The sequence below is a fragment of the Nannobrachium achirus genome (assembly GCF_963921795.1).
Source record: "Nannobrachium achirus genome assembly, chromosome: 22".
NCBI classification, from domain to species: domain Eukaryota; kingdom Metazoa; phylum Chordata; class Actinopteri; order Myctophiformes; family Myctophidae; genus Nannobrachium; species Nannobrachium achirus.
Window position 1 is genome coordinate 52,625,872 of NC_137829.1, and position 24,972 is coordinate 52,650,843.

A 24,972-nucleotide genomic window follows, 5' to 3' on the forward strand; every position below is an offset into this window, starting at 1 on the left:
GAGAGTGCTGTCAAGGGGGATGTTTGGAGAAATAAACACATCAGTATCTACAGCAGCAGCAGCAGCAGCAGCTTTGAGGCAATTCACCAGGTTGCAAAGTAGAAACCAGCATGGTAGAAATGGTGTGCACAGTTCAAAGCAGTGCAATGCACCAGTCTATTTTAGATGTGCTGGCCAACAGTAATCAACACAATACAGAGTCGACGCATACTTCCTAAGCAAATACATGTTGTTTGTTTACACAGAATTAAAAACTACGTTCGGACAGCAACGCTGCCTCTTCATGGAGTGTGCAGTGTATTTTATTTGTTTTACTTCTGGAAATGGTGTTTAATTGGTTTTGTAATCCCTGGACTCTTAGTAGACCAGTTAAAATAAACAGTCATTGTTTGCACAGATGTCAACATAACAATATGCAGTGTTCCCCTGAAAAACACACGTTTGCTTTTTAATTTGACAACCAGGCGTGTGTTGCTAATTTATTTCCTCAACACCTTTCACTGGCCAAGAACCCTGCTGTAATGTGCTGTCTGACACCATTCATTACCAGACTGCGTTACGTCGTTCTCTGGAGAAGAGCGGTGCATACAGTTTACCGAAATACGGTCATTTTCTACATCACTGCTTCTATCTCATTTATAAATGCTTTATAAGGCATGAATAGTCCTCACTTTAGATGGGCTCACGGAACATACTTAACTAACGAGTAGTAACTACCTTAATAAATCATTAATTGATGGTGAATTCATGATTAATAAAGTATGAACTCATGATGAATTCAGCAGTTACTAATGCTTATTAATCATGAATGTTTTGTTTTATTATTACTATGTTGTTTCAGGTGTCCGCTTTTGTAATAAATACGGTCATTTTCTACATCACTGCTTCTATCTCATTTATAAATGCTTTATAAGGCATGAATAGTCCTCACTTTAGATGGGCTCACGGAACATACTTAACTAACGAGTAGTAACTACCTTAATAAATCATTAATTGATGATGAATTCATGATTAATAAAGTATGAACTCATGATGAATTCAGCAGTTACTAATGCTGAACTACTGTGTTTACTAATGTACAGTAAATGTATAAATAATGCCTTACTAATGATGAATTCATGATTAATAAAGTATGAACTCATGATGAATTCAGTAGTTACTAATGCTTAACTACTGTGTTAACTAATATTCAGTTAATGTATAAATGATGCCTTACTAATGAAGAATTCATGATTAATAAACTATGAACTCATGATGAATTCATGATGAATTCACTAGTTACTAATGCTTAACTAATGCTTTATAGTGTATAGTTATTATAAAGTGCTACCCGTATTTCTAGGTTCGTGAGGAGGTGACTAAAAGAATAGACCAGAGACAAGAGCTTAAATGTGAATAATAAAGACGTCAAGTTTACTGAATGAAATAATGAAGCAAAAATAGTATGCATACAATAAACTATTTACAATGATGGAGGTAGATAGACAAAATTCTCAAAAACCATTCAACACCTTTCTTTTTTAGAGCAGGTTCTTAGGTCAGTTTTTCTATTTAGTTTACCAACTAAATATTTAATCCAGTTAATTCAAACTAAAGATAGTTTTCTATTTAGGACCGGTCAATCTTTATTATATTTTCAGCCTATTTAAACAGGTAAGACCTATTTATTTGAGCTATTTTCAGCAGGTTAAGTATGCTTTCAAAATAAAAAGTGCAGGCAAGTACCTTTAAACTCTCCTTTAACCTTAATATGACCTTTAAGTTCAACCTTTACAGAAAATAATAAAATAAAATATCAAAAACAATCAATTATCAAAAATAGTGCAATATCAATTTTAGTAACAAAACAGTGCAATATTGTCAATATCTAACTTCCAAATGAAATGTCACTGTCTTTTTCTCTTCCTTAGATCTGTGTTCAGTTAACTCAGTGGATGATCAAAACAGTTCAGTTGCTCGGTCCAAAGTCTCAGTTCAAAAATATTAGTTAGTCAGAGTTCTGTTCAAAGTCAAATCTCAGTTCCAAGAAATAGTCAGTCAGAGCTCTGTTCAAGTCACTTGGTCAAACCATGCAGTTGGTCCAATAGATGTTTTCTGTAGATTCAGTTCCTGGGTCTCCAATAGCTTGCCATCCGATGTCTGTGTGTTGCCTCACATGGAGAGGAATCCACTCAGTTCAAAACTATCTCTCCTGTCTTTCTTCAGCTGCTGGTCAGGCTTGTTGATGAGCAGCAGCCAGTTAGCTTAGCTGTTAGCCACAAAGTTCGTTTTTGCTGACTGAAGCACTGGATTCTGTTGGCTCAAACTCCTGCTAACTTGGCTAGGCCTTTAAACACTCATATTGTACAAAAATAACACTTAAACTCTCGAAAATAAATGCTCAAAACTGTCTTTTGTCTGACGTTTTTTCTCTCTGTTCCCTCACTGTTCTGTTGATCATACACTCTGTCTGTATCAGGAAGAGACTCTTAAAGGGGCAGTGCTCCTTTTATAGTGGAGTGCACTTAAAGGGATTTGTTCAAAGCCCGATTTTTTAACCTCACATATAAAATGTTTTTGGCACATTTTACACAATACAGCATGAGTTTTCAACCTTTTTAAGCATATTTATTACTGTAGATGAACCAACTATTTATTGTTGTTTTTAAGCAAAATCATATGATGCAATGAATTAACCATGAGTTATTTAAACCAGTATGCATAACCAGGTAGTCATTTATTTGACTTTTTATCACCATATAATTGACCCTTATTTGGAACCTGGGTTATATAATGTACAGTAAATGTATAAATAATGCCTTACTAATGACAAATTCATGATTAATAAAGTATGAACTCATGATGAATTCAGTAGTTACTAATGCTTAACTACTGTGTTTACTAATGTTCAGTTAATGTATAAATCATGCCTTACTAATGATGAATTCATGATTAATAAACTATGAACTCATGATGAATTCATGATGAATTCACTAGTTACTAATGCTTAACTAATGCTTTATAGTGTATAGTTATTATAAAGTGCTACCCCAAACTGTTCTCTGGAGAAGAGCGGTGCATACAGTTAACCAAACTGTTCTCTGGAGAGGAGCGGTGTATACAGTTAACCAAACTGTTCTCTGGAGAGGAGCGGTGCATACAGTTAACCAAACTGTTCTCTGGAGAGGAGCGGTGCATACAGTTAACCAAACTGTTCTCTGGAGAAGAGCGGTGCATACAGTTAACCAAACTGGCTCAGTGGAGAGGAGCGGTGCATACAGTTAACCAAACTGTTCTCTGGAGAGGAGCGGTGCATACAGTTAACCAAACTGTTCTCTGGAGAAGAGCGGTGCATACAGTTAACCAAACTGGCTCAGTGGAGAGGAGCGGTTCATACAGTTAACCAAACTGTTCTCTGGAGAGGAGCGGTGCATACAGTTAACCAAACTGTTCTCTGGAGAGGAGCGGTGCATACAGTTAACCAAACTGGCTCAGTGGAGAGGAGCGGTGCATACAGTTAACCAAACTGTTCTCTGGAGAAGAGCGGTGCATACAGTTAACCAAACTGTTCTCTGGAGAAGAGCGGTGCATACAGTTAACCAAACTGTTCTCTGGAGAGGAGCGGTGCATACAGTTAACCAAACTGTTCTCTGGAGAAGAGCGGTGCATACAGTTAACCAAACTGTTCTCTGGAGAAGAGCGGTGCATACAGTTAACCAAACTGGCTCAGTGGAGAGGAGCGGTGCATACAGTTAACACCAAACTGGCTCAGTGGCTAAAAGACAAAAGCAGACTAAATTCATTTTGTACCAGAAGGAGTTTTATTCATTATAAAAGCCACCCACCCCAAAATGGGTCACTGTACAATGACGAAAGGATACATACAGAAGTATACATACATTACATTTTTAAGTATGGAAACCATCTTCATTTTCCCCAACTGGACAATTGCACTGAAACCAAGACCCAAATTGCATAAACCAGCATTTTCCAGTCACACACGACGACCATAAAAGAAAATAAGACAGAAGAAGGTATCGTTTGTGATGCATAAACACACACAGTATTCTGCATTGTATATGTCAGAGAAATGACAGTCTCATAGTTTTCTCTATTTGTTTTGGCAATGACAATAAATATGGAAATAAAATCCCAGAGCTGTGAGGAAGACGAGGATTGCATCCAATATGAGCAGGCGATCGTTGGTATCAGGGACGTGCTGGCCATTGGGAAAAGCAGGACAACTCCCGAACGGCCGGTTCATTCCCGGCCGGTCCAGGCCGGCCATTAGGAAAAGAATAACAATAAAATGTCATTCCATTTTGGGGGCTGGGCGGCCAACAAAGTAAATCGTCACTGTCGGACAGAAACCTTGCATCTCCAAGTTTCAAAATTATAACTTTTTTCACAAAGCAAAGCCCTGCTTCATCATACAAGGCCGCTGCACAAAAGTAGTGAAAACCGCAGATCTACAAGCACACAACGCCTCGCGGTGCGAGGCGTTGTGTGCTGTTTTCACTAGTTTAAATCATTTTTAAAATGATAAATACAAAACAAACCGTTTTGGACATACAAGGTTTCCACCCGACAACGACGAAATATAACTCATGTAATTGGCCCACTGGCTTGTCACTTGTCATGATCTGAAATGGCAAATCTTTGAGTAGCAGCAGCAGCGCTATAGAGAGAGATCTCTCTCCATAGCACGCAATGAGGGCCTCTCCAACTCTTTTTCCTGGGCTGAATCAGGGGCCCAGCACGTCCCTGGTTGCTATGGCCTCCGTAGAGCTCAAAGTCCAGGTTGAGAGAGATGACGCCAGAGCTGCTCTGATGGCCTGGATCACAGTGTCATATCAGTATGCACCACCAGGGCATTCATCATATATTAGAATATCAAAGTCACTATTCGACGTTGTTCACCGAAGTCGAATATTCCCCTTTTTTTTAATCAATGCCCCTGGTGGATGAATTTGTTAATGCTCTATACCAGGGGTTCTCAAACCTTTTTAGGCTGTGACCCCCAAAATAAACAGATTTGAACTGGGGACCCCCACCCTGACAAGCACTTGGAATTGTAGGTATTACATTTAATGTGCCTCGGTTAATGTGCCTCACAACGCCTCGCAACTCGCAACGCTATTTTCACAATGTTCGCCTCTTGCTGACTTAATATTTGACAGTTTGGCCAGTCCTGTCGAATATTCCACTATTCGAATACTTTGAGGTCGAATAATTCGAATACTAAAAATCGCTATTCGTGAATGCCCTAGTGTGCACACTTCCATCAAAACTTTAACCGTAGTGATTGTGTGTATGTATGGTGTGTGTATGTATGGTGTGTGTGTGTGTGTGTGTGTGTGTGTGTGTGTGTGTGTGTGTGTGTAACTGCACAGCAGCTGAGAGGTCAGTGCCACGTCTTGCACGAGAAAGCTCAACCAAAACAAAATCTTTAAAAAAAAAAAGAAACACAAAAAGACCGGACAACCTAAATCGTACATATTCAGTAGCATTAAAACATCCATTCAAAGTCTTCTTTGATATGCCAATCAAATCTTTTTTAATTTGTTTTAATTAGTGCTTCATTGCACAAACTGGACAGTTATATCACAACAGCAGCAGCGGCGGTGCCAATTAGTTGCTGTTCCAGCTCATGCTTGTGAACGATCATCACACCATGGATTCTCATGCATCTTAAGTGAAGTAGAAGAGACAAGGCCTTACCCTGAGCCCCAAGGGGTTAAACGTCAGCTAGACACTACACTGGTTTAACACTGCCAGTGTCCTATCATGACCAATAACCATGGGGATGCTGACGTACCTAAGGATATGACAACATAGTAATGATTAGTAACTATTCCCCAGGACGATGAAAAGGGCAGAAAATAAAAAGGTTTGCAGATGTTTTAGTGATGGGAAAAAAAGGAAGAAGAAACAGTTAATCCCATGCAGAGGTAATGTAAACCTGGGCGTGTCCGTTCAGACGCAGTGAACCAGATGCATTTGTTTAGTATTGGCTAATAGATTGATAGCGTTAGCTTTGAGTCGCGAGGTTCCATCTGCATTCAACACCACCATTCAGAACTAGAGGGTTCCCACAAATTTTTACCAATTAATTTCCAAAACTTTTCCAGAATATTTAACCCGATTTCCAGGACTATAATATAACAATAATTCAACTCAATAACGAGTCGCTTACTCCTATGCGCAATGCCTAAAGACAGGTAGTGTATGCCAGTGGTTCTCAACCTTTTCAGGCCGTGACCCCCGAAATAATCATATTTGAACTGGGGACCCCCCACCCTGACGAGCACTAAGAGTAGAGGAATTTTGTAGCCTATCACATGGTTTTATTGTGAAAATAGCCGATCTACATGAGCATGTAGATCTGCTATTCTCACAATTTCTGCCTCTAATATTTGAGGCCAAAGTTTAATTTGTCATTTCAGAGGTATTAACAAAATCAATAACCAAAGACAATGCATAGCTATTTTCTCCAGGACCTTCCAGGACCCTTGATCAATTCCAAAACTTTTCCAGTACTGGAAAAATATTTTTCTAATTTCAAAATATTTCCAGGAATTTCATGACCGTGGGAACCCTGGAGAACATTTTCTGTTAACATTTTTGACCCTCAAGAAACCCTCAGCCATGTGTATAAAGGCCTTAACAGACGCCCAGGTGGAACCTTTAAGCCCAATCCATACTCCATCATACGACTTCCGGTTGCATTGGGCAACATGCAACATCACCGCATTACCAAGCAAACAAATTAGGCCTTAGAATTGAATAAAGCTCACAATAAAAGTGTAGCCCTTTCAGAGACAGGAGGTGGTGATTATTTTTGAATTCTCGCGAACAGGATCGGATATTCGTCTTCTATGAACTGTAAGGCATTCGCCGACAACGTGTATCATCTGTACATCTGAGACGATTGTGTGCAAGTGTGTCTACTGTGTGTGTGTGTGTGTGTGTGTGTGTGTGTGTGTGTGTGTGTGTGTGTGTGTGTGTGTGTGTGTGTGTGTGCGTGCGTGCGTGCGTGCGTGTGTGTGTGTGTGTGTGCAGGGGCGTCACACGGGGTAGGAAAGTGGGACTGAGTTACCAGGGCCCAAGGTGGTGGAGGGGCCCTAGTAACTTTAGCTATTGAAAAATAGCAGATATACAAGCTCACAGCGCGGCACCGAGTGCCGCGCTGCGAGCTTGTAGATCTGCTATTTTTGAAAAGTCGTAAAAATGTGCGCAAATCTTTGAATATGTTTTTTTAAGCGAACATTTGTAACTCAAATTTTGCTTCCGGGGAGGGGTCCCTGGAACTAAATATTTTGAGATAAGGGGTCTAGCTGTGGCCAAATACATATCATATCTTGGGGAACATGAAAACGTTTGAGCACCACTGACATAGAAACATAAGTTTCTTGTACACATTTTCACGATTTTTCAAAAATAGCAGATCTACAAGCTCGCAGCGCGGCACTCGGTGCCGCGCTGTGAGCTTGTATATCTGCTATTTTTCAATAGTTAACATTCATGGGGGGCCCGCAGTGAATCCTTGTACCCACAGCCCAGAATTTGGTGTGACGCCCCTGTGTGTGTGTGTGTGTGTGTGTTAGTCCACTCCCAGCGCCCTCAGCTGTCTCTCGATCTCGTCGTCTGAGATGGTGGCTTGTTGTTTGGAGGAGGAGGCGGCTCCGGGTACACTCCTCCCTGCGGCCGGGGCTCTCACCATCTGGAACGCACATGAACAGCAACCCCCCATTAACACTCGTACACAATCAAAACCAAACGATAACAACACAAACACATTAAAGCTGTGTGCGTGTTGGAAGACTTTCAGCCCGGTTGGACCGAAATCTTGAACCTGTTAGCGCATATTAAAGTGAACTTTTTTTTTTTTAAGAGTCTGCTGGTGGTGGAAGGAGGCTCATAATGGGATGATCCCTTTTGTGAGCTTGTAGATCGGCAATATTCGGAGCACGACACGCATAAAAACGTGACTCGCATAAAATGACTTGTGATACAGTAGTTGTACTGGATCTCTTCTCCTCTTCTAGTCCCTCCCTAACATTTCAGTCTAGTTTTTATTTGTATATCGGCTATTTGGTCTTTTCATTTAGTTTCTATGTAGTTTGTCGGTGATAAAAGGGAGTCAACATACATTTTAGATCATAGTTTTAGTCGACACAATTAACACTGTCTTGAAGGCACAATGAAGACATGATCAATACAACATAGAGGACATTTTGTTAGGGACTCAACTCAGCACAAGGCGTCGCAAGCAAATATCCAACATATGGTTGACTTAGAGTGAAAATCTCTCTCGAAGCGAAGGCTGGTACAAATTATTATTCAAACGCTTTATTACGAGCGAAATATCCCATTAACAGACGCTGCATCGTTCTGAGGAACTGTCTTTCTGTTTTATTTGCTCGCTTCCCGCTGTGTGCTGGTTTATAGGAAAAGCTGTGGTCATGAAGGGGTAATAGCCCATGAAGACCCCCAGGGGGAGCCAGACGCTCAGCAGATGGACAGGCTAGTGGAGCTGAAGGCAGAGTGTCCCACCATGTGGCAGCGGATCTGTGCAGACTTCATCTCCTCCTGGCAGCGATTCTGGCTCTTTTTAAAACCCATTTAGGCCTAGAATTATTGAATGCTTTAACCAGTGAAAAATAGCAGATATACAAGCTCACAGCGCGGCACCGAGTGCCGCGCTGCGAGCTTGTAGATCTGCTATTTTTGAAAAAGTCGTGAAAATGTGTGCAAATCTTTGAATATATGTATTTTCAAAGCGAACGTTTGTAACTCAAATTTTGCTTCTGGGGGGTCCCTGGAAATAGATATTTTGATATGGGGGTCCGTGGCCAAATAAATATCATTTTGGGGGTCCTTCACATGAAAAGGTTTGAGCACCACTGACATAGTAGTCTCTCAAGAACAGAATAACTGAGCTCCAGTTAAGTGAAAAGGACCTTTTCTTTGACGATGGCTGGCCAGATTGCTGACATAGAAACATAGGTTTTTTCCAAAAATCTTAGAAGGATTCAAAAGACACTTATAGAATCGGGTCAAAATTCTAATTTTCACGATTTTTCAAAAATAGCAGATCTACAAGCTCGCAGCGCAGCACTCGGTGCCGCGCTGTGAGCTTGTATATCTGCTATTTTTTTATATTTCAAGCATAAAATATTGCGTCATAATGTGTTCAGGCCTAAATGGGTTAAAAGGCAGTTGAAACTAAAGTATTTTTTTTACGCAGCTCAAATATGAATCCACACAGTAGAGATCCTCAGTGGTTCATTTGTGCATTCTGGAATGTATTAAAACCCATTCAGGCCTAGAATTATTGGATGCTTTAACCAGTGAAAAATAGCAGATATACAAGCTCACATGCGAGCTTGTAGATCTACTATTTTTGAAAAAGTCGGGAAAATGTGTGCAAAACTTTGACTATATGTATTTTCAAAGCGAATATACCTTTTAATATTTCGCGAGATATCGCGGGATCGGCACATACCCCTGACCCTGTGTACAGTATGGTATAGGGTTACAGTGTTCTGAACATACAGTAGGACTGGGCAGAGGGGGGGACAGGCGCTACAAAGCCTTAGTAAGCAGTATGAGTGTTAAAGGACAACTTTAGTTTTTTACAACAAGGGTTCATATTTTAGATTGTAATTAAAGAATATAAAAGATGAGTGTTCGATTGATTTCATTTACTCCTTTCTATTGTTTTATAGATTCTTATTTCAGTGGTTGGGGGCATGCGTACAAGTGGCTAAATATGTCATTTTACACAGAATAAGCCCATTCCCAAAACACAACGCAACCTTTCATGGTTGGATGTGACTTATGGGGGCTGGAAGTGTTTCTGTAAATAGCAATAAAGAAACTGTTGGCTTATTGTGTCTAAAAAGACATATTTAGCCACTTGTACGCATGCCCCCATGCGTACGCATGCCCCACATTTTAGCACGGTAAACGCGATCAAACAATAGAACGAAGCAAATGAAAACATTTTAACACTCACTTTTTCTTTTCTCTAATTACAATCTAAAATATGAACCCTTGTTGTAAAAAAACAAAGTTTTCCTTTAATTCAAGCCAGCCAGGCAGCCAACAGGCACCGCTCCGTCTCTCTCTCACCTTTCCTGTGACTTCGATGCCGATCTCGTCCAGCACCTGGTTGACGATGTCCTGAGATTCCTCCTCGTCGCCGGACTCGTCAAAGATATCGTCCAGAGTGTCGTTGACTGAGGGGGGGGGCAGGGACACGTGGAGAGGGAGGTCAACGAACCGCCAAGCAAACACATCGATGTTCTGTCACAACGTGGACTTTGGAGCGATGCAGCGGTTGGTAGCGATTTTTTGAAAGATGCGAGGCGCGATGCGAGGCGCTGTGAGCATGTAGATCTGCTATTTTCACAATTTCTGCCTCTAATATTTGACAATTTGGACAAGGTTTAATTTGCCATTTTAGAGGTATTAAAAAGTCCTTAAATTGGCACTTTAGAAATGTGCAGATACCCTCAATACACTTAAACTTTATGTTGGTTTGTTTACTGTTGAGTGAGAAAACAATGTTGCACATTAAGTTAATCATCTGGGGACCCCCCAAATTATTTGTGGGGTTGTGTGTGATGTGATGACGTCATCAAACGATGAAGTCGACTTCAACTCAACTTTTTACTGAGTCGAGTCGACTTGCAAAAATCACAAGTCGTTAATGCCCTAGTTTACAGTAAAATCACAAGTCGTTAATGCCCTAGTTTACAGTAAAATCACAAGTCGTTAACACAACGGCTGCTCCTGAGCCAAACTCGTTCACAGACGAGATAAGGTTTCCATGGTAACCCGCATCCCACGTTGTGAGCTTGCAGATCAGCCATTTCTGCTATCAATGTTCTTTTTTAACTCATTTTGCGCCGATCCCGAGAATACTCGTGAAAAGTACTCTATTACTGTAACGGCGGTTCGTCTAACCTTTTGATGCGTCTAACCTCCTGACACGATCGCCCTCGCTGATTCATCATCATCACGGATCCACGGGCACAAAATAGTAATCCCATAACATTGAGACAGACGGGGAATCTCATCTTTAACAACTTGGGAGCCAAACTCGTTCAGTGACGAGTTAAGGCCACTAGGTGTCCCCCTGCCAAAAGGAAGCTATCTCGTTGACAGACGAGGCAACGAAGAGTTAACTCTACGAGCCTGCAGCTGCCCTCTGAATGACCTGAGTCCATTACGTCACCATGCAGCTGCAGACAGTTAGAATGGGGGAGACATTGCGGAAGGACTTTACATTGCTTTAGATTCTACTTTGAAACATAAGAAGGGCTATCTAAGAATGAGATGAAAACAGCGCCAGAGAAGCAGAGATCTGATTGTTTTCACGGCGACACTTTACCGCAATGGTCGGTCCCGGTTTGGATTTTAGTTCCGCGAGCGTTTGTAAACAAATGGATTATCCTCCTCAATCTTCTCTGGACACGCACGTGCACACGCACAAAGCTTGCGAGGCACGTCAAAACAAAGCGTAAGTCAATGGTGGCAGCAGCAAAAGCTATAAATGTTATAAACCTGAGCAGGCCATGTGTTAATGTCCATTATCTCCAAACAACACTTTCAAAGGGAAGATGGCAGTAGATTCTCGCTTATATAACACATGTTGAAAAGCTCCGTTCCGCCATTACACAACGGCATGTTGACGACGAGCGTCATGACGTCAGACCGGAAGTGTTTACGCTATGGACTTCTGGCCTTCAAAATAAGACAACGGTCGTGGATGCAGCCTGCGGGAGGCACGCTGGACATTTTAATCCACAAAATGAGTTAAGAATAAAGTTGTCAAATATGTCAGTAATTTCTTTGTATATTTAGGTCATGTGTCATATCTGCCATGTGCAACTTCAAAGCCTAAAAGCCAAACAGAAATGTAATTGTCAACGACGAAAACACAATTAAATCGTTAATCGCCATTATTTGAGTGACAATTAATCGCCATGTAAAATGTCACACACACGTGCACACGCACGAAGCTTCCGGGGCTCTTCAAAATAAAGCGTAAGTGAATGGTGGCAGCCGTTGTGTTAATGACCTAGTGCGCACGTGTGCGTGCGTGTGCGTTTGTGAGTGTGTGTGTGTGTGTGTGCGTGTGCGGTTGGTGTGTGTGTGTGTGTGTGTGTGTGTGTGTGTGTGTGTGTGTGTGTGTGTGTGTGTGTGTGTGTGTGTGTGTGTGTGTGCGCGCGCGCGCGCGCGTGCGTGTGTCCTCACTCATTTCCTCAGTCATGCCCATCTTCATGTTCTCCTTCTGGAAGTCCTGCATGGTCTTCAACGTCTTCTGAGGGTCCATCTTCTTATTGACCGCCTGCATCGTCTGCACACACACACACCACACACAAACACACCGTGCGCGCGCACACACACACACACACACACACACACACACACACACACACACACACACACACACACACACACACACACACACACACACACACACACACACACACACACACACACACACACACACACACACACACACATTTGAAAGAAGGTTAGGGGTGGGCAACTTTGATGATGGCGAGGGCCACATTGCATATCGCTACGTCCAACTTTATCATTCTAGTATCTCATACAAAAGAAGCAGAAAATAGCAGATCTACAAGCTCAAAACGCATCGCAAGTAGATCTGCTATTTTTTGCTTCTTTTGAATTGGAATCCTGAATTCGTTTTTGTTATTTTTTAATTGGAACCCTGAAATGTAACATTTTGATTTAAGTTATAACGCATTTAGTTATATACTCATGTTAACTTTATGAACCTAAATACAAATACATTGGACATAACAAAAGACATTTTAATACTACTATACTAGTCATAAGCTAATAATATAGACTGACGGAATTAAAGCAGGTCATGTTTGGAATTGTAACAATAATATATATAATCAATAATATATCAGTATTCCGGTATTAACCTGTGGGCCGCATTAAATCAAGGTGGGGGCCGCATGTGGCCCCCGGGCCGCCAGTTGCCCATGTGTGAGTTAGACCAATCAAATTATTCCCCTCATTATAATATACTGCAAAATATCAATATCCTTTGTGTTCGGAAAAAAAACAGGAAGCCAAGAAAACATGTGCGCACACACAAATGATGCATCCTTCCTCTTCCTTCCACAGTGTGAAGCACTGACACAAGCATGGCCTACTTTCCCAGTTGAGTGGCAGGCAGCCTGTCAGCTCTATTTCCCTTCCAACAAATTGAGTGTCAGAAAACCGTTCCACAACCGCCTAGACCAGGGGTCTTCAACAGGGGGTCCGGGACCCCTAGGGGGTCCTCAGATTCACTACAGGGGGTCCTCCGATTCACTACAGGGGGTCCTCCAAATCATTGTGTGATAGAAACCTTTTTTTTTTTCTCCTTTTTTATATTATATAATAAATATACATATCCATATATCCAAATTCCGTGAGCTTCAGCCAAAAATGGCAGATCAGCTATTTTTGGCAAAGAGCTTTGGTGTAGAGGGGAAAAAGAGCAGACTAAGTGCTTTGGTGTAGAGGAGAAAAAGAGCAGACTAAGTACAGAGTGAAAGGTCAAGTTTAAGTATTGACGGTTCAAGTGGTTAAATATCTAAAAACACACATTGACGTGAATCCAAAATACACTGATGATTGTGCTGTCAAACAATGAAACTATATGGAATCTATGAAAAGGTTGTGGGGATCCCTGCTTCATCTCTCTCTCAACTAAGGGGTCCTTGTCCTGAAAACGTTGAAGACCCCTGGCCTACACAACAACTCTACACATCTGTAAGAGGAAGACTGTGCAAGGCTCAGAAAACTAAATCTACCCACAGAAGAACGTTGAGCACAAGCTGCAACATTCTTACAAGACAACCTGTGTGTGTGTCTGAAAACACGTGCACTATTTTACATGACAATAACTGGACATAACTGGTATCTTTTTTTTATTGGCCAGTTGTGAGTTTGTTGCTGACCACAATCTATGAATATGACAATTGACAAGTGTAACAAATATCATTAAATCACTCAATATCATTAAAACAACCATAGTGTGCAATAAGTGTTAAATGGTTTATATTATGGAAAGTACTGTAATAATTTCTTGATGGCCTCTTGTCTTGATTGTTTAAACATGACACTATTGGCCACTATGCTGGATAACAAGCTTGATAAGTCCAAAGCTTATCGATACCGGGTAATCAATACATCTGTTATTGGGTTATGGAGCCACCCTTGTTTAGGGCTCCATCCCTAATAAGGTCATGCCCACAGTAGAAATGCCAGGTTGGTGGTTGGGAGCGTGTCCACATTGACACATAGCATCTGTTCCCACGGTTCATCCTTTCTACAAGGGTGAATTTTAACCTGGTGAAAAGCTAACCTGCCGATGCTGGTGAATGTTAACCTCTATGCCTAAACCTAAACCTAAACCTAACCTCAGTAACCCTGATGCAGGTGAGTAGCTAACCTGCCGACTCCCTTAGTCCAAATGATGGGACATAGGAATAGCGAGATTTTAACCACTTAAACCTTCAAAATTACCTATTAACTTAGTTGAGGTGCTCTTGGTCTGCTGTTCTTAGCCTATCTAGTACGTGTCACGACTGGCGAGCTAGTAGATCTGCTCTTTTCACAGAGTAGGGACACTAGGATGTCTAAATATGGGTTGATTGCACACACACTTCTTTAATCTCTTCATAGCTCATTAACCTGAAGCCTAATTACATTAAGACCTGTGGATGTAATCTCCATCCCCACCACACTTCATTAACCGGCCAACCAGCAACAGATCCCACATGAAGACATTCATCAGTGACACTGACATGTTGACATGTAGGTAATCACAGAAACATATCAGCTCACAGAACTCTCTAATAGTCTACTCTAATAGGTCAATGGAAATCTACATTTTTAAAGGGCAAGCTGTATTTCAGAAATGACAAAAATGTACATGCGTTTCAAACGCGAATAGAATAAAGAATATAATTTTACCATTACGTCTAAAATTATTTTCAGAGGAAGGAGTCCTTTCTAACCAAGTGGTGGAGAAATGACGACAGATATAATATGACAATAAGTATCATTGGATGAATAAAAAACACATTCTAATACTTGCATGAATCATTACCCCTGGCAAGTCCATTATAGTCATCATAGAGATGAGTGTTGATGATCTACAAGCTCGAGCTTGTAGATCTGCTATTTTTGAAAAAGTCGTGAAATGTTTTGCAAATCTTTGAACATATGTATTTTCAAAGCGAACGTTTGTAACTAAAATGTTGCTTCTGGGGGGTCCCTGGAACTAAATATTTTGACATGCTGGTCCGTGGCCAAATAAATATCATTTTGGGGGTCCTTCACATGAAAAGGTTTGAGAACCACTGACATAGTAGTCTCTCAAGAACAGACTAACTGAGCTCCAGTTGAGTGAAAAGGACCTTTTCTTTGACGATGGCTGGCCAGATTGCTGACATGGAAACATAGGTTTTTTCAAAAAATCTTAGAAGGATTCAAGACACTTATAGAATCGGGTCAAAATTCTAATTCTCAAAAAAATTCAAAAATAGCAGATCTACAAGCTCGCCGCGCTGTGAGCTTGTATATCTGCTATTTTTTAAAAGTTAAAGCATAAAATATGATACACAATAATGTGTACCCGTTGTAATTAAACTAGGTTAGTAGGTCTGTTCTGCCCTCAGTTACTGTGGGTTGTTAGGATGTGACTCTGAGGGAAGGGGCTCAGTGACACTTTGATGTGAGACAACCACAGTCTTATTAAGAGCTGTTTTTGAATCCCTCCAGTGAGGCGTGCAGGGGTAAACAGATCTGGTACAGATCCTTTGGACCAACACTGGAGTAAGTTGGACTAATTGGGACTCTAATACAGCTAATCTTTGCTGTATTAATTAGAGGACTGTGCTCCACCAGTACAGTACGTCAGGGGTTCCCAAACCTTTTTGTCTCAGGTCACCCCATGAATATTGTTTTAATCCGAGGCACCCCTACATTATAATATTCACTCCCAGCACCTTATATTTATAGCATATCGTCGTTGTCGGGTGGAAACCTTGTATGTCCAAAACCGTTTTGTATTTATCATCTATAAAATGTACTAAATTAGTGAAAACAGCAGAACTACAAGCACGGCGTTGGGTGCTTGTAGATCGTCTGTTTTCACTAGGTTTGTGTGATGATGAAGCAGGGCAAAAGACGTACACATTTGAAACTTGGAGATACGAGGTTTCTGCCCGACAGTGACGATATTTTAGTGATTATGTTGCGAGGAAAACGTTGAGATAACAGCCATTTTGGTTAGAACTGGCTGAAAATAACTTTGTACTTCAAGTTTAAAATGATACTAAATACATTTTTTTCAAGTGTCCAAATGAATTCCAAATATTATCAAATGATCTCGCGGCACCCCTGGACTGCTGTCACGGCACCCCAGGGTGCCCCGTCACCCACTTTGAAAACCCCTGCAGTACGTCCCAGAGTGACTCTCGCCGGAAGTCAAATGACAGGGGAAGGCAAGCGCCAAGTTCACCAGGGTTAAATACTGCAGATATAAAGTGAAGAGGTATTGACATTAGAAACGCAATTCTTATGTTCTACAATTCTGAAAATATTCACAGCTTCCAAAAATCTATTTTTCTAAACTCAGATTAGATTTTCTTGGCAGTTAGCCTAACCGTAACAAGACTTTACTTTAAGCTATCTTAAAGGCAGTCTTTTTCTTACATGCCTTCATAAAAAAAATCAATAATAAAAACTGCATACATCTTATACACACTTTACTCTGCTGTCATGCCATCATTTGATATAACTTTTATCTTTGGGGCCCCAATCCACATTGTAAAATCATTTGTGTAGTGCAGGGGTCTTCAACGTTTTCAGGCCAAGGACCCCTTAGTTGAGGGAGAGATGAAGCAGGGACCCCCACAACCTGTTCATAGATTCCATAGTTTCATTGTTTGACAGCACAATCATCAGTGTATTTTGGATTCATGTCAATTTGTGTTTTCAGATATTTAACCACTTGAACCGTCAATACTTAATAAACTTGACCTTTCACTCTGTACTTAGTCGGCTCTTTTTCTCCTCTACACAAAAGCTCTTTGTCAAAAATAGCCGATCTACAAGCTCACAACGAGGCGTTGTGAGCTTGTAGATCGTCTATTTTCGGCTAAATTTCTCCAAATATGGATGATAGGGTTCAAGTGGTTAATATGAAAAAGGGAAAAAGTTACTCTGAGGACCCTTGGTGACCCTTGGTGTAGTGTACAAATGGAACCAAATGGACCCGTCCATTTAATTAATTAAGACCCCCCGGGACCCCCCCCCCTGCCAAGGACCTCTGGAGATCCTGGGACCCCCATGCTAAAGAACCAGGTGTCTAAGTGGATTTCCGATTTTTTTTAAATAGCCTAAATCCAGACAGGTCACATGCAGGTCACATGAAATCCGATTTTGAAAAACCACATCCAGAGGTGGTTTCAAATCCGATCCATATCGGATCTGAGGACATCTGACTCAGTCTGAAAGCAGTAACCACATCCACCCCATAGAGTTATATGCAAGTCACATGCAAGTCACATCAAACTGGCCAAGCGTCACTTGCTGCCCGACCCGAGCGCGGCTGTAAATTACATCATTACAGAGTGCGAGTATTTACTATTTGATTACAGCGCACTGAGCACATGAGAAAAACTAAAGAGAAGAGACAAAACACGTAAGCTAAACAGATAAAACCAGAGAGAAGAGCGAAACACAAGAGTAAAGAAAAGAAGAGAGAAAAACAATATTGTAACGTGTGTTTACTATGGTCTATTATGTCGCATTTCCTGAACGTAATCAACTAGCGTTGACGTAGTGACGTAACGTCATGACGCCTACGTCGTTACCACGGTAAGCAAAGCATACACGTCGCCGCAGGGCAGCTTTGGGCTGACGCTGTCTGAACGCACAGATCAGATCTGTGTCACTTGCAAATGCTGTGTGAAAACTCGGGCCAAAAGATCGGATTTGACAACCAAATCGGATTTGGGCTGGATTTGACTGCAGTCTAAATCTGAGGCGCCAAGTTTTGTCCACGCCGCGGGGGGGCTGAAGCCATATCGAGCGCTACTCCCCTGCCTGTTTGCATACATGCAATTGATGCAAATAGGCTCTAGGAGCGCTCCACGGGGTGCTGAAACCCTGCGCCACCCACAGACTTGGCGCCAATGTTCCCTCTAATTTTTTTTCGGTCTGAGCAAACACTCCAAACTTCTGAGCACAACTTGAGCACTGATGAGCAAATATGCACGAGTCACGAGTATAGCGGTTTCAGTCGGTCATAGCGGTTCGATTACTGTTAATAAACTGTAGGCTACTATAGGACAGTTAAATTTAAAAAGACGGGGGGAAAAGGGTTTTATATCCATTATTATTCAGTATTAGGCCTACAGACTGATTTCCCCCCTTGGGATAATAAATCTATCTATCTTATATAGTATATACACATGTTGACAACATGTTGTGTAAATACAATAGGCTAAATATGGGCCTAAATATGAGTCAAAATAACAATACATTGACATATTGACATTGACACATCTAAAGAAGTGTCATTATTATGAATAAAATACAGTCCAAAAGCACTATGTGTAGCCTACTGTATGTGCCAAAGTGCCAATGTAAGCATGCATGCGAAAATTTGGTATAGGCCTGCCATTTCACACTCAATTTAAATTAACACTGGCTTTTGACCTTGTAGATTGCTTTCCCAAAAATTAAATCATATAATATGACCTAAGCTAGCCCATAACCTTACAGAGAGGTGGACTCTCTCCCTAACCCTAACCCAATTTATATTTTTTATAAAATCAACAAGTTAATTTAACTCTGAGTGTGGGGTTCCATTTGTATCCTAACTTTTGCTGGGGACCCCTGGAACTACCTCAAGATCCCCGGGGGTCCCCAGACCCAATTTGGGACCAATGCATTACAGGACTGGAGTTATTTTTGTTACTGTAACTCGTTGGGAAGGTGAGACGCCAAGCTCGTCAGCTCCAGAGAAACATTGCAGTTTATATAGTTCATACCTGGATGCTGGATGGAGGAGTAGTGTGTACTGTAAGTCTAATCTCTGCTGTGCACAGGCGGGGGACGTCTTTATGAAACTGCACATTACCAACCATGGTCCTTTGAGCTTCTGATACGCGAAGGAAAGCACATGCGTTTGTTTTGTTTTGGTAGCCTTCCCTACAGCCACGCTGTTGCTAACGTTAATGCACACATAGAAGATGTAACTGAGAAAGTTTTATGACGGCAATAAAACAATTTAGTCCGAGGCGTGTTTACCACACGTGCCTGCGTGCGTGTGTGTGTGAGAGAGAGAGATAGAGAGAGGAGGGGGGAGGCGAGCGAGAATCGACTCGAGAGACGGAGACAGAGAGCGAGAGGGAGTCAGGGAGATAATTTGGCGAGAGGGGGGAGGCAGCCGAGGCACCGAAAGAGAGAGAGAGAGAGAGAGAGAGAGAGAGAGAGAGAGAGAGAGAGAGACCTAGCGCTGCCTATGTTAAGCATATGCAGGCACTGCAGACAGAGTCTGAGTACACAAAATAATCAACTGCTGCGTTTCACAAATCTATTGGTGTTAATCTGCCGTGCGCTACAAAGATTTGTCGTGCGCGACAGCGTCCTGAGTTGTGCGGAACATTGCTTGGCGCCTATGGTCTAAATCCGGCCTAATACTGATGAATACAACTGGACCACTGCTCCTCTGCTCACCTTGGAGATCCGGGGACCCCCATGCTAAAGAACCAGGTGTCTAATAGTGATGAATACAACTGGACCACTTGGAGATCCGGGGACCCCCATGCTAAAGAACCAGGTGTCTAATAGTGATGAATACAACTGGACCACTGCTCCTCTCCTCACCTTGGCGGTGGTGGACATGGTGGACTCACCTTGGCGGTGGTGGACATGGTGGACTCACCTTGGCGGTGGTGGACATGGTGGACTCACCTTGGCGGTGGTGGACATGGTGGACTCACCTTGGCGGTGGTGGACATGGTGGACTCACCTTGGCGGTGGTGGACATGGCTCCAGCCATCTTCATCTGGGAGTTCATGACCTTGGCCTGCGTGGACATGGAGGTGACCTTGGAGCTGACGGCGTACGTGCGGTTCTTCTGCTTCCTCAGCTGCACCAGCTGCTTGGCCAGGATCTTACACGCCTCCCTGTTCCCACTCTTAGCCATCTTCTTGATCTCCGCCTCCTGGCAGAGGAGGAGGGGGGGGGGGGAGGGGGGGGGGGGAGAGAGGCGGAGCGACAGAGGAGGTGGGAGGAGATGGTAGGAGAGGTGAAAGAGAAGAGATGGGCAGAGAGAGAGAGTGAGAAGAGGCCTAGAATTATTGAATGCTTTAACCAGTGAAAAATAGCAGATATACAAGCTCACAGCTTGTATATCTGTCGTGAAAATGTGTGCAAATCTTTGAATAGAATGTATTTTTTTAAGCGAACGTTTGTAACTCAAATTTTGCTTCTGGGGGGTCCCTGGAAGTAAATATTTTGAGATGGGGGTCCGTGGACAAATACATATCCTTTTGGGGGTCCTTAACATGAAAAGGTTTGAGAACCACTGACATACAGTAGTCTCTCAAGAACAGACTAACTGAGCTCCAGTTGAGTGAAAAGGCCAGATTGCATAGAAGCCGCGCTGTGAGCTTGTATATCTGCTATTTTTCAATAGTTAAAGCATAAAATAATGATACACAATAATGTGTACCCGTTCTAAATGGGTTAACTCTGAGAGAATACAAATGGAACCAAATGGACACTTTGGTTCCATTTCTATACTCCCAAGAGTTTCGCATTAGCACTGAAGATTAGTCCAAATTCTTCTTACAATATGATATCTTTCTACAAGCTGGTCATTAGAAACTAGGGTTGCAACAGTACTTTACTTGCACACCGATGACACCGTTAAATAAAAAGAAAACTCATTCGCTGCTCTGCCCCAAGGAGCGCAGTAGAGATGTGACGTTCGCCAACGATTCCGCTCTTTTGAACAGCTCTTTTAAATGAACGATGGGATTCGGTTCTCAATCGCGGGAGGCCGGGAGCCGTTCCTTGTGTGGGAGTGTCGAGAATCAGAATTCAGAATCAACGGATCAAAGGATCATCCACGGGGCGAGGCACAGCCCATCAGACTGCATGATGTCTCCTCCCCACTCGCAGGGCACGTTCCAGGACACTAGTTGTGGCTTTATAATGTCACAGCGCTCAGTAGGCGGAAAAACAACGATTAGCCAAACAAGAAAACGCAGGGCTGTTGTAACACTAACAGTGTTGTTGCTTTTTTTACAAAGCTGAATTTTTAATATCGGATGGTTGTTGTTGTTGGTGTAGCTTGAGGTAGCATTGGCTGCTACTGAGTGCTCACAAGACGACAAGACACGCAATTAGCCCTATTCACGACCCGCCCACTCAGCAAATTTCTCAGCATCCCCCGGGTGCTGACATCAATTTAGAAGGGGAAACTATAACAGAAATAGCTGGACTTAAAGCCAACAAATCATTATTTCGAACGGTAAAGTAAATTATAATGCTTTGTGCCTTTTACTATCTTGTGTTCTTGATCATGCTAGCCGTATTTTATACTTTACTATTCGGAAATTGCATTACATTTGCGACCTCTGTGTTAACTCAAGTAGGATTTTCCCCTTCAAAACGTGACTTCAGCACCCGGGGGATGCTGAGTGGGCGGGTCGTGAATAGGGCTAATTGTGGTTGAAACGGTGTTACCGATAACCGCGGTGTTGACACGGACGATATTTTCGGTGTTAAAAATCTCATACCGTTGCAACCCAATGCACTGGGATCAGGCTTCACCTGCCAGCAGAGCAGATATTATACCCTTTAACTTTGGTAAACATAGGAATCACAGCTTGCCCACGGGGACTGTACGTAATTTATGTAATGTGTGTGTGTGTGTGTGTGTGTGTGTGTGTGTGTGTGTGTGTGTGTGTGTGTGTGTGTGTGTGTGTGTGTCTCCTGAGACTAGACTGTAGCTCCAAGTTACTACAGTATAAGCACCAGGCCTTTGAGCACTGCTGTAAAAACCTGGTGTGTGTGTGTGTGTGTGTGTGTGTGTGTGTGTGTGTGTGTGTGTGTGTGTGTGTGTGTGTGTGTCTAAGCTGTAACACTTACAGGAGGTGTATGTGTTGACTGAGACGCCGCACTTTTGGAGAAAAAAAGCAATAACGTACTAATGTTCTGTAATCTGCGCAACATACAATCGTTGCCCCCTTCCCCCACCGTGCTCTGTGTGTGTGTGTGTGTGTGTGTGTGTGTGTGTGTGTGTGTGTGTGTGTGTGTGTGTGTGTGTGTGTGTGTGTGTGTGTGTGCTGGGAAAGGCTAAAACTGTCATTAGCGTCTCATTGATGTTCCACTCAGCAGAAGTGCTCTTGCTGTTTGCATCTTGTGCACACACTAAAACACACACACCACATACATGCACACATACTCCCATACTTTAAGAGCTGAGCAGGCTCATTAAAATACATGAGCAGTGTGCGCACAAACTGTACACTGTGCACGCACACACACACACACACACACACACACACACACACACACACACACACACACACACACACACACACACACACACACACACACACACACACACACACACACACACACACACACACACACACACACACACACACACACAGAGCAGGTGCATGCATCAGGCTAACGCTGAGTTTGCCCGCTAAGCAGAACAGAGGCAGCAGCTATACATTTCAAACTTGTGCGAGAGAAGCATGCTGTACATTGGAGCAGGGGTTTTCAAATGGGTGACGGGGCACCCTGGGGTGCGGCGACGGCAGTCCAGGGGTGCCGCGAGATCATTTGATGATATGTTACACTTAAACAAATATTTGGTATCATTTTAACCTTGAAGTAGACAGTTATTGTCAGTAAGTTTTGACCAAAATGGTAATTATCTCAATGTTTTCCTCGCGACATAATCCCTCAAATATGCCATGAATATAAGCTACTGGGAGTGAAAAGGATGAATCTCCATCCATCCATCCATCTTCAACCGCTTATCCGGAATCGGGTCGTGAGGGTAACAGTTCCAACTGAGACCTCCATATTTCCTTATCCCGAGCAACTTCCTCCACTCCCTCAGGGAGTATACCGAGGCAAGCCAGTGTGGAGATATAATCCCTCCATCTGGTCTTTGGTCTGCCACGGGGTCTCCTCCCAGTGGGACGCGCATCGAGGACCTTCCTAGGAAGGCGCTCGGGGGGCATCCGTACTAGATGCCCGAACCACCTAAGCTGACTCCTTTCCAAGTGAAGGAGCAGCGGTTCTACTCCAAGTCTCTCTCGGGTGACTGAACTTCTCACCCTATCTCTAAGGGAGATACCAGCCAAGTATCTCTGGATGAATGTCATGTAGGTAATAATAGTATGTAGGTAATAGTAGTGCAGTGTATGGATGGGACCATACGCGATGTTATCGTTTATCGTGATAAAAAACACTCACGATAATCCTATCATGGAGGTTTCATTTATCGTGATATCGTCCTCCGTCATGCACTGGGATCAATTCACCTTTTATTTGCCCAAGCTGCATATCCAGTCCCACTTAAAACCCTTTGGTAAAAGGTACTTATAATGTACGTACTTGATACAGTCTTTTTTTTTTCACTCTCTATCAAATGTCTTTGCCAAAAAATAGCCGATCTACAAGCTCACAACCCATCGCCTTGCGTTGTGAGCTTGTAGATCTGCTATTTTTTGGCAAATGTTCCGCCACCAGGATAATGGATGTTGATTATGGCGATAATATCGTAAATCGCGATTTCTTTTGTCACAATAATTGTGATATGACATTTTCATATGGTCCCATCCCTAGTGCAGTGGTTCTCAAATGTTTTCAATGAATTGAGTACAAAGGACCCCAATGGAAACAAGCTATAGTGCTTTTCTTGTCATGGCTCTTAGCAGACCTTGTATTGAACTGCACTTTACCCTGCTTGTTTTTGTAAATAAAAGTATTGAATCAATCAATCAATCATGTCAAGGACCCTCACATGAACAGAAACCCACCATCTGAAAATGTCAAAACATCCGTCTTTTTACTGTAAAAAGACAAAAAAACGAAGAAATATTTTGCTTATAATGACATTCCCAAAATAGGGACGCGTCACGCATGGATTGAAAAGTGGTCTAAAGAATTGTCAGTGGGACCCATTGGATCATTGCAATATACTGTACAAAAAGTCTGATTTGTGGGTCTGCTATTGAACACATGAGAGTGAGGAGGATAACATAAAACTCAAACTGTACTTCTGGGGTTTCTTGTTGTCACACAACCTCCTCAGTCCCGTGTGCCTTTCACCCTTTCAATGCCATCCAGTACACAGTGGGTGGCTGAGAGAGAGCCATGATTATGTTAAATGGCAAAATTTGTCATTTTACATTTCTTAGGAAAAAAAGGGACTATTCAACAACAAAGCTTAATAAAAAAATAAAAAAAATAAAAAGGCTTGACTAATTACCGGAAAGCATTAATGAGCAGAAAAAAAGAAGAAAAAAAAAGAGATTCCCTGGGGAGGTAATTATGCACTATGTGATATTTACTTAATACAACAGAGACATGAGAGGAACTCTTTTCATCTTCCAGCAAGGGGAAACGTTCTGTTCTGTTCTTCTCTCCACACAGACCCACTCTCACAATGAATGCCTTTGTTTTTATATCCTACAGCCAATCTGGTTTGATCACAATTAACAAGAAGAAGTGGTTCTAGGTTCTAGAGTGTGTGTGTGTGTGTGTGTGTGTGTGTGTGCGACGTGCGTGCGTGCGTGCGTGCGTGCGTGCACACTCGTACATTGCGGTTAGTGACTATACAGTGAAGACGATAATGGTATCCATAGTACAGTATTGATGCAATTTGTAGAAATCTAT

At 42.2% G+C, this 24,972-nt stretch overlaps 1 protein-coding gene across 1 annotated transcript in view; it reads right to left on the bottom strand.

Moving 5' to 3' along the window:
* Positions 1 to 3,793: 3,793 nt before the first annotated feature.
* chmp2ba (charged multivesicular body protein 2Ba) overlaps positions 3,794 to 24,972 on the bottom strand; it is a 30,368-nt gene continuing 9,189 nt past the window's right edge. Inside the window, exons 3-7 of the mRNA XM_080752997.1 lie at positions 20,072 to 20,266; positions 12,247 to 12,349; positions 10,117 to 10,223; positions 7,500 to 7,702; positions 3,794 to 7,142 (exon numbers count right to left, since the gene is read on the bottom strand). Coding sequence (XP_080609123.1) covers positions 7,583 to 7,702; positions 10,117 to 10,223; positions 12,247 to 12,349; positions 20,072 to 20,266 — 525 coding nt within the window. The 3' untranslated portion in view covers positions 3,794 to 7,142; positions 7,500 to 7,582. The remainder of the gene's footprint in view (positions 7,143 to 7,499; positions 7,703 to 10,116; positions 10,224 to 12,246; positions 12,350 to 20,071; positions 20,267 to 24,972) is intronic.